Genomic DNA, 10,443 nt, shown 5'->3' with positions numbered 1-10,443 from the left:
CTGATGGTCTGCGAGCAGAGAGAGCGCTGAGACTTTCTCCGTCGGCCGTGAACCCACCAGACCTGCAGGACCTCAACCCGCTCAGCTCAGACCGGTTTCCTCTGCGGCCCCGGGGCCACACGCCGACTCTCCCAGCATGTGTGGCATCTCAACCTGACCGACTGCCTCCTCTCCCCCAGCTTCACTTTGAGCTATAAAAGGAGGCGACGTCCCAGCAGTTCTTCACTCTCCACTCAGAGCTCAGTCCTTCAGCCATGACCTCCTTCTCCACCCGCAGCAGCTACGTGTCCTCCCCCATGAGGAGCTCCATGATCGTGGGTCCCATCGCGTCCTCGTCCTCCCAACGGCTCGGCAGCATGAGGGCCGGCAGCGTGTACGGAGGAGCCGGAGGGTCCGGAGTCCGCGTCTCCAAGGCCTCCTTCACCTCCTCCGGAGCCTTCGACCTGGCCGACGCCATCGACATCTCCGCCAGCGAGAAGAGCACCATGCAGAACCTCAACGACCGCCTGGCCACCTACCTGGACAAGGTGCGCAGCCTGGAGAAGGCCAACGCCGAGCTGGAGCTGAAGATCAGAAACTTCCTGGAGAGCCGGACCGCTCCGGAGGCTCACAACTTTGACGTCTTCAACGTCCGCATCAAAGACATGCAGGACCAGGTGAGACCACAACGAGTGAAGACCTGCAGCTCGAGCAGGACAGATCAGCACGTGCTGACTTCTCCCTGAATTTAGTCTCCCAGGCAGGCCTCAGGAAGTTCTACCAGCCTGAAGATAGAGAGCAGAGTTAGAGACAGGGTCACGTCTTCATCAATGTTCCTGTGAGACTGAGTTATTCTGAGTTTGTTTTAAAAGCCGAGAACAAAGCAGACAAAAAAAACAAACATTAACACTCAAATTGTACTTTTTTCAAGCATCAAAGCATCGAATTAATGACGTGAAATTTGAATGAAACGCCTCGCAGGACCGAGAAGGAAGTGAAAGCAACAGTTAGACCATAAAATAAGAAGATGAATGCTCACTTACTGACGTCATTGTGAGATCTGTTTGAGGCCGGTTTACATTTTACTCTTTTTACGAAAGCTTGTTTTTCCTTCAACGTTGATTGTGACCATTTTTAGAAAGTCTAAAAGTTTCTAAAAAGAAAACATAGAAAAAGTATTTAATGTTCTCTGAGAAAGACATATTTGTACAGTCCAAAACGTAAGGAGATAAACATTCAATTGCTAAACACAAAGTAAGTTTGTGATTTTCTAAAATGCTCAGGAAATTGCACAGAGTTTGGTTTGTGCTGCTCAGATGTTTCTCAGGCGGGTTGACTGCAGTCTGAAAGGAAGTGACAAAAAAACAGCAGTTCATCCAGTTAACAACACAAACGAGCGTCATTTTCATCGACTCGGATGCAGTAATTTGCTCTTTCCTGTCTACAGTCACTGTTAGCTAAAAAAGGCTGAATGTGCGTCGGACACTGGAGGAAAAAACACAAATACGAAGGTGAACGTCAAACAGGCGACTGCGGACATGTTGATGAGTTCAGGTGTTCAGTAAATATGTGTTCTGCATATTTGCACTGAAGATTGTTTAACACATTTCAGCACACGAGGATGATGAAGAGAGACGAAGGTGTGAAAGCAGAGGAACGTGTTTGTTTTGAAATTTGACTTTTTGGGTTTTTAAGTTTTTTACTTTTAATCCTTTTTTATTCTTCAGCATTTTTACATCTTTATGATCAATATAAACTTCTTGTATTGTGTATTTTAACTTCTTGGCTTCAATAATTCAGCATTTAGCAATAAAAACTTTATTTCTAACATGGTTTTAATTTCTAACCTTCAGAGGTTTTTTTGTTTTTCAAAGTTTTACGTTACTAAAAGCGTTTGCAAGTCGCAGCAGTTAAACTTTGCTGCACATTCTTAAATATTACAAAGTTTTTCACGACATTTTATTTATTTCTTTATTGAACAAGTATTTTTTTGTTATTGAGGTTTTATTGTTTTTAGTATTTATTGTTATTTTTTTGTTTTGAGGTTTTAATTTTCAGAACTTTTTGTTTGTTTTTTTCGTTTTTAAAGATGTTTTAGTTGTTTGGTCTTTACGTTTGTAAGTCGCTGTTTTGGAGCCACCTGGTGGCCACAGAGCTTTCGGCCAATCAGCTGCTCGCTCACACAGCTCTTCTCTTCCTTCCCGCTCAGATCATCAGCGCTGCTCGTGGAAACTCCATCCTCGTCCTCGCCATCGACAACGCCAAGCTGGCCGCCGATGACTTCAGAGTCAAGTGAGTGTGAGACTGTTTCCTTGGACGCCGAATCGTGCGTGGAGACTTAAAGTAATCTGATTCCATCTGTCTTTCTGTGGGCTCGGTCTTCTCAGCCGCTTCACTCCAACATTCAGCTGAGTTTGCTGAACTCGTTTTGGCGTTTTTCAGGTTTGAGAACGAGCAGGCCATGCATCAGTCGGTGGAGGCCGACATCGCCGGGCTGAAGAGGGTCCTGGACGAGCTGTCTCTGAACCGGGCCGACCTGGAGCTGCAGGTGGAGGGTCTGAGGGAGGAGCTGATCCTGCTCAAGAAGAACCACGAGGAGGTGAGACCAACAGCAGCGAGACAGAAAAAGAAATGAAGAGCTAAAAGACAGAAGTGTAACCAGGCTCTTCCTGCAGGACCTGCTGGCTATAAGGGCCCACATGGGAGGTCAGGTGAACGTGGAGGTGGACGCCGCTCCTCAGGAGGACCTGTCCGCCATCCTGGCCGGGGTCAGAGAACACTACGAGACCGTCAGCAACAAGAACCGCAGAGAGCTGGAGTCCTGGTTCCAGGCCAAGGTGAGACCGCGTCATCCAGTTTTCTGCTCTGAACATGTGGACTGCTGCCCCCTGCTGTCCGAAACCAGCTCAGACTGCAGTCCCTCTAAAGCCGCTTTGTGGTTCTTATACTGTACTTACTGTTCGTTAAAAAGTTCATTCTTAAACTTCATTGGAAACTTCACCTGCTGAGGAAGATCATGTGACATGACTGAAAGCTCCAGAACAGCCACTGATGGACTTTGTGAAGGTTGAGTGAGAAGTTTGCAGCTTTAATGGTCACAAATTTATTCCAGGTTTGAGCTGTAAACTGTGATTTCTTACAAGTCTCCGTCAGGCTGCTCTCTGACATCTCTGCTGACATTTAATCAATAACATCATCGACACTTTTTCTCCACAGACGGCCGAGCTGAACAAAGAGGTGGCCGTGAGCACCGAGACCCTGCAGACGTCCAAGTCTGAGATCGGAGGCTTCAGACGAACTCTTCAGTCTCTGGAGATCAAACTGCAGGCTGAGATCAGCAAGGTGACCAAAGGCTCCCGCCCATCAACACGCACACGTATAGATACTGATCAGTTTACTGATGGATCGATACATCAATCAACATGTCTTCTGGCTTTTCATTTATCAGACCTGTATTTGTTTGGAAGCTGCTTTCGATTTGGACTTTTGTGTCTCTCGAGTTACTGTCACACAGTTTCTCACATTCATTTCTGACATTTTTAACTTTTCATCCATTTCCTTTATTTTCCGGCACGATCGATCCATCCATCCATCCATCCATCGATGGATGGATGGATGGATCTTCCGTATGAATGTGACTCTGGAACCTTTGAGGGTTTTATTGCATCAGCGTGTTTCTCTGCCAAGTCAAGCCGGCGGTGACGGTTGAGCGCAGCCCACCTGACCGTCCTCCCTCTTCCTCCTGAACAGAGAGGAGCTCTGGAGGCGACTCTGGCCGAGACCAGCAGCCGCTACGCCGCCATGCTGGCAGGTTACCAGGGGCAGGTGGTGGCTCTGGAGGAGCAGCTGGCCCAGCTGAGGGGCAACCTGGAGAACCAGAAGATCCAGTTCGCGGAGCTGCTTGACATCAAGACCAGACTGGAGCTGGAGATCGCCGAGTACAGGAAGCTGCTGGACGGAGGCGTTCAGAGGTGAGTGGAGGAAACAGCTCCGTGACTCTTTCATACGTGTCCTTTAAGGGGGACGGACACCATGTCCGCCAAGTCCAGCGGACACCGCTCTGACATCTGATGATCAGGTCTGAACTTATTTCAGCGCAACATGAAGCCACAAAAAGAAAGAGAAAATGTAGCATTTCATGACATCAAAGTACTTTCATCTCTTTTCTCAGACCTGCTCATCTTCTTCATCTTCATAACAACAAGAAACGTCCGTTTACGCGTCATCAGACAAAGAAATTCATCAGAAAGCCCAAATAAACACGTATGTCCTTTGTTTCTGCAGCACCTACACCACCATCACCACCACCACCACCACCACCAAGTAGACCAGTCAGACCAGCATGGAAGCAGGAACCCGTCCAGCCGATCAGATGCTGTAAATTGTAACCTGAGTCTGTGCCAGCTTCTTCAATAAAAACCCAGTCTGACATTATTTCTGTGTTGGTTTGCTTTTATTTACCGCTGACTCATCACTGACTGAGCTGGATGAGACCATGTGGGGCCCCGCGGTCTCAGCGTGGCCCCGTCCCCTCTGAACGCATCAGCCCTCGTGGAAATCACTCAATAACAGCTGATCACAGGCCTGTCATCCGCACCACATTGACTCAGCTGTCACTCCAAACATCTGGTACTTGTACTGTGAGGTGGGACGGACGTCAGGGGCGGGGCTTGCGGACAGGTAAGCCAGGCAGTTGCTTGGATCCCCCAGAGACCCGAGCAACGCCACTGACAGACGTGATCGTCCAACAGTTTGTCCATTGTGTCTTCACTCCGCCGCGAGGATCAAAGTCCGAGGCTGAGGACAGTTTGCGTCCGCCCGTCTTTCAGGTTGGAGGCCTTAATAATAAGGGTCACTTGTTGACCCGCGGGTTCGATTCCTTTGTATTTGGCTTCAGGAAACTGTTTTTTAACACAGCGTGTTCACATTTTCTCAGCTGAAACGTTCTCTCCTTCTTTTCTTTTTAAGGAAAGGATTGAAGAAACGTGTCCATTAATCAATAAACAAACTCGAATGACCAAACTTGAAATATATTGAAAATAAACTCTGACCTTAGTCTGAACACTGAACGCTTCATGATGAGTTCAATGAGTGTTAAACACTGAAACAGGATTCAGAATCTGAGGCGTCACAAGACAGGAAGTAGTACAACACTTAGCAGCAGTTAGCCACCAGTTAGCCGCAGGACGGCGATGATCCATCCAGACTGAAAGGTCTCAACAGCTGCTGGTTGATGGGGATCAATACAGTAAAGTCTGAGTCTGAATGTGGTTCAGATGTTCGTGATCCTCTCAGGATGAATTAGAAGAGCTTTGGTGATCCTCTGAGTTTGAGTTTACTGCTCAATAGCCCATGCTAACATGCTAACATGTTAAACTAAAATGGTGGGTGTTATTAGAATCGTAGCTGCTAAACATCAGCCTGTTAGCATTTTCATAGTTAGCAGCTAATGTTAGCATTACACCTTCAGACACATAAAAATAAAACAGCTCTGGTCAAACTGGTTTCCACACAGAGAAAACTTTGATTTTAAGGGTCAAAAGACAAAAATGTTGAGACAGATCTCTAAAAGGGACCAGAAGTTCAACATGTACTCAGACCGAGTAGTACGGCAGTCTAAAAGGTCCAAAGTCGACCAGATTTTGGTTTTAATCAGGAATTATCTGATCAGAGAACAGATCAATATGATGCTGAACCTTCCACGCTCATACCGCCATGCTCACATTGTGATTTGTTCTGAGGGTTAATATCCGGTCTGGTCTGACTGATCGCTGCTTTATGACTGAGTGTTTTTCATCACGTTCAGAGAAAAAAGGCCTTTGAGAGAAGAACAACAGCGTCATTGAAACAAAGAGCTTTAATAGTAAAACTGCTTTAAAAAATCCATCAAGAACTCGTAAACACACCAAAATCACCCATCTGCCACCACCACATTCACATGTGCTCCGTCGTGGTCTGAGCGGGACCCGGGTTCAGCCTGCAGGCGGAGGAGCCTCAGTCTGCCGCCGCTCAGCCAGGTGACCGCCGAAGCTGCAGCTGGAACATCTGGATCAGCGGGCCGTCCTCACGCCCAGGTCAAACCTCGCCGTCGGAGCTCAGGACGCTCCTGCCGTCTCTACGTCTCGATCTGTCGCCAAGGAGGCCGTGGTCGGTTTCCAGGATAAGCTGTCCGAGTCGCCCTGCGTTTGAAAAATCAGGTTCTGGTTCAGTAAAAACACGCCGCTGTTCACAGAGTCTGCTGAACGAATGCAGTTTGAGTCCACGAGAGAAGCCGTGAATGAGCTCAGCGTGCTGTGGAGAAAACCAGGCCTCTCAGCAGCTTCTGAAAATCTGCCTACAGGCTGATTTAAAGCATGCAGTGATCCATGAGATCACAGCACACACTGCATGAGTCAGTAACCACTGATCCCAGGTCAGACAGTCACCGTCACGTTCAGCAGCTGGTGAACAAAGAGTTAACTTTCCTTTCAGTGCAAAAATGGCTTTTGAGTCAAGGCTGCCACATCTAAGAATAGACCCTCAGCACTGAACATCCACCAATGACAAACAATGACACTCCTACAGTGAGCTGTGGCTAGCTAATGTTAGCTTAGCTTCCAATGCTATTTTGACAGTTACCTTTACGGTGAGGTGTGACAGGTCGAAAGTCTCGTGATAGCCGTGTTTTATCCAGTCTAATGAATCCTTCAGTTCGGGTCTGGCGCTCCGTTTCGCCTCTTTAATCCTCTTCTTACTCTTATGGTTCATTCCTCCTCCTGGTGGCTTTAAAGAGAAAACGTGTGTTATCGCTGCTCAGCTAGCTATCGAGCTAACCTGTAGCCACTACAGACACACATTCACTAGCCTGCACTGATACCCGGCTACCTGCGCTCTTCTGACAGTCTCACCTTCTTTATTTGTTTCCACCACAAAACCACTAATCGGAGAATATGTTAAACACGTCCTCAGATCGATAACTACAAATATGATAAGTCTTTTAAAACCTGCCTGTTCGATAGTTTGATAACCAGCTAACAAAAGAAGCTAGCTAGATGGCTGACAGGCGACACAATATACTCAGGCAACTGATTGACATCATATAGCCCCGCCCCCACAGCTGGAACAGAAATTCATTGGCCAACACTCTGAAACAGACAGAGACGAGACTTCTGTCCAATCACAAACAAGCGCTGTCCCTCCTTTTCTGGAATCTGAAATGCTGCGTTTTGACCCTCAGGGCCACCGTAGTTTTCAGTTGATAACATTCTTTTATACAGAGCACTTTGTTCATGCTTCATGTTGGAGTGTAAATAATTAAAAACATGTAAAGATAAAAAAAATATATATATATATTTTTAATCAAGATATTTAAAAAAAGCAAACAAACATTGGTGTCAATAAAGATGTTTAAAATAAAAGAAAAAAGCTGTTTGTTTTTTTTCAAAGTTGCCTTTAAAGATCAAAGCCAACAGAATGGAACCTCTGTGCTTTGATGAGGGATTCTATAAATGAGCTGTCTGACTGTTCTCCACTCAGTTCATCAGATCCACTGAGAGACATTGGCATTATTGTGTTGTGTATCACAGTCACGTACGATTCACTACAGAGATCTACAAGGACAGCTACAGTCTACAACAGACCAGCACCATCTACAGCAGACCAGTACAGACCAGTACCATTCTCAACAGACCAGTACAGACCAGCATCGTCTACAACAGACCAGTACAGACCAGTACCATTCTCAACAGACCAGTACAGACCAGCAACATCCACAACAGACTGTTCAATGGCCCAAAGAAACCCAGGAAACAGCCGTCACCAGCGCAAACCTCACATGTCCCAGCGCGCCAACCATGAGCTGAAAAACAACCCTTTCCCGCAGACGCAGGAAAAGGCTGCATGGACGGGCGAGAGACAGATGCTCTGCCACAGGGTGCACGACCTCAAACTGAGAGTAAGCAGACTGGAAGGACTTCTGGAGCTCAGAGAGAGGGAGTTCAAAGCTGAACACCAGAAGAACTACGACACCATCGCAGACTACGAGTCTCAGATCTGTTCCCTCAACAAACGTCTCCAGTCCCAGACACAGCAGGTGGACAACGTCCCAGACCAAAGCACCGAGCTGCTGAAGTTGAAGTTGAAGCTGGAGAGCCAGAAGAGCGCCATGCTGCAGAACGAACTGCAGATGACGGTGAACCGGGTGGAGCACGAGCTCCACCTGAGAGACAAGGAGAACCAGGCTCTCAAGGAGGACAGAGACTCTCTCTCTCTCAGGCTCAAGGAGGCGATGGACAACCTGTCCAGCATCAGAGCTGAATTTCTCCAGAGCGACAAAGCGCGGCAGACCAAATACAACGATCTGCAGGAGAAGTTCAGAGAGGAGCTGGTCTTCAAAGACCAGAGCTGGGAGACCAGAGTCAAGCAGCTGGAAGAAGAAAATAAAGAGCTGGCAGAGAAAGACCAGAGCTGGGAGACCAGAGTCAAGCAGCTGGAAGGAGAAAAGAAGCGTCTGGAGGAGCTCTGTCTGGAAGCCAACACCAAGAGGAGGGCCCTCGTGTCACGAAACAAGTGGCTGAGGAGCGGAGCCAAAAAGGCGGCCAAAAAGAAAAGGCCGACGGTCAAGGAGACCAAAGACACAGGGAAGGACGAGAAGGACAAAATGGAAGTGGACCACAAGGAAGAGAAGGAAAGGCTTTCTCTCTGGTTCAGCGAGGCCACCAGCGAGCTGTGGACAGTCAAGACTGAACTTATCCAGAGCCACAACGCTTGGCAGACCAAACACAACCATCTGCAGGAGAAGTTCAGAGAGGAGCTGGCCGCAAAGCAACAAGGCTGGGAGACGAAATTCAAAGAGATGGAGGACGAGATGAAGGACCTGCAAGACCTCTGCCTGAAGGAGAAGGAGAAGGAGAAGGAGAAGGAGAAGGAGAAGGAGAAGGAGAAGGAGAAGGAGAAGGGACGCTTCAGGTTTCTCAAAGTCTTCAAGACCAGACAGCGAGCGGAGGACAGTACGGGAAGCGAAGGACACCAGAAGGAGGAGAAGAAGAAGCAGAAGGAGGAGAAGAAGGAGGCTCGTAAGAGCTGGTGGCAGAGGAAGAAGAAGTCGCGTAACAGCGACAGCGAGGAAGAGGAGGCTGCTGGTTGTTCCATTCAGGTCGAATAACGGCTGCTCCCTCATCCTCCGCCCTCTGCACCCCTCCTCCACTCCTCCCCTGCCCCTCCTCCACCCTCCGCGCCGTCTCCATCACCTCCTCCATTGTTTCCCCTCCAGCACTCCTCCACCTCCATCGACACCCCCCCACCCCCAAAAAAAACAGGACAGCATCCACCCAGAAACACCTCCACCTTGTTTCCATGTGGGTGCTGTGTGGGTTTTCTCCTGGTGCTCAGGTTTCCTCCCATCCATCCACCCATTTTCTATCCTTTCGTGCAAACTTCACACAGAAAGGCCCGACCCGGGAATCGAACCAGCGACCTTCTTGCTGTGAGGCATGCGCGCTACCTGCTGCGCCACCGTGCAGCCCCACATTACTTTAATCAGGACCAAATAAAAAAATAACAATCAGATCAAAATAAAAGCACGAATCTGCTTCTGAAACTTTTGCGCTCTAAACGTTTGACATGCTTTCATTTCAGTCAGTGTTCAAGGCCCAAAGAGGTCCAATCAGACCATCGAATGTCCAACACATCAATGTTTGGTGGATCACAGCTTCTTCTTTCCTCTCCCGTTCATCATGTGACGGTCCCTCAGATCTCTCTGCTCCATCCTATAAAGACTCTTACCTGCAGTCAGAGCTGATCTGTGATCTACCTGCTGAGCCTTGTTGGAAGATGGTGCTCGTGATTGATTAGCTATGCCTGCAGATGTCGGCAGGGGGTTTTAATAATGAAATAAGTGTTTATGACAAGAAACGAGAGAGTCTATAAATAGACGGGACACACAGAGATTCATGTTGGTTTATTTTCAATATATTTCAAGTTTGGTCATTCGAGTTTGTTTATTGATTAATGGACACGTTTCTTCAATCCTTTCCTTAAAAAGAAAAGAAGGAGAGAACGTTTCAGCTGAGAAAATGTGAACACGCTGTGTTAAAAAACAGTTTCCTGTGTCTGAAGGTGTAATGCTAACATTAGCTGCTAACCATGAAAATGCTAACAGGCTGATGTTTAGCAGCTACGATTCTAATAACACCCACCATTTTAGTTTAACATGTTAGCATGTTAGCATGGGCTATTGAGCAGTAAACTCAAACTCAGAGGATCACCAAAGCTCTTCTAATTCATCCTGAGAGGATCACGAACATCTGAACCACATTCAGACTCAGACTTTACTGTATTGATCCCCATCAACCAGCAGCTGTTGAGACCTTTCAGTCTGGATCGATCATCGCCGTCCTGCGGCTAACTGGTGGCTAACTGCTGCTAAGTGTTGTACTACTTCCTGTCTTGTGACGCCTCAGATTCTGAATCCTGTTTCAGTGTTTA

At 47.6% G+C, this 10,443-nt stretch overlaps 1 protein-coding gene across 1 annotated transcript; it reads left to right on the top strand.

Annotated features, from left to right (window-relative positions):
• Positions 1-254: 254 nt before the first annotated feature.
• LOC139342974 (keratin, type I cytoskeletal 13-like) lies at positions 255-3,954 on the top strand. Its single transcript, XM_070980328.1, has 6 exons — positions 255-656; positions 2,189-2,271; positions 2,422-2,578; positions 2,655-2,816; positions 3,196-3,321; positions 3,730-3,954. Exons 1-6 carry the CDS (start codon positions 255-257, stop codon positions 3,952-3,954), a joined length of 1,155 nt encoding a protein of 384 aa, XP_070836429.1.
• Positions 3,955-10,443: the final 6,489 nt, after the last annotated feature.

Source organism: Chaetodon trifascialis, chromosome 15 (genome assembly GCF_039877785.1).
Source record: "Chaetodon trifascialis isolate fChaTrf1 chromosome 15, fChaTrf1.hap1, whole genome shotgun sequence".
NCBI lineage: Eukaryota > Metazoa > Chordata > Actinopteri > Chaetodontiformes > Chaetodontidae > Chaetodon > Chaetodon trifascialis.
Note: the sequence above shows the minus strand (reverse complement) of the source record. Positions and strands in the feature narration are given on the sequence as shown.

Excerpts from the sequence above, each read along its gene's own strand:
- LOC139342974 (XM_070980328.1), top strand. The coding sequence starts at position 255 with ATGACCTCCTTCTCCACCCGCAGCAGCTACGTGTCCTCCCCCATGAGG. Across the intron at positions 657-2,188 it reads TCAAAGACATGCAGGACCAG|ATCATCAGCGCTGCTCGTGG; the intron begins GTGAGACCACAA and ends CTTCCCGCTCAG. Across the intron at positions 2,817-3,195 it reads AGTCCTGGTTCCAGGCCAAG|ACGGCCGAGCTGAACAAAGA; the intron begins GTGAGACCGCGT and ends TTTTCTCCACAG.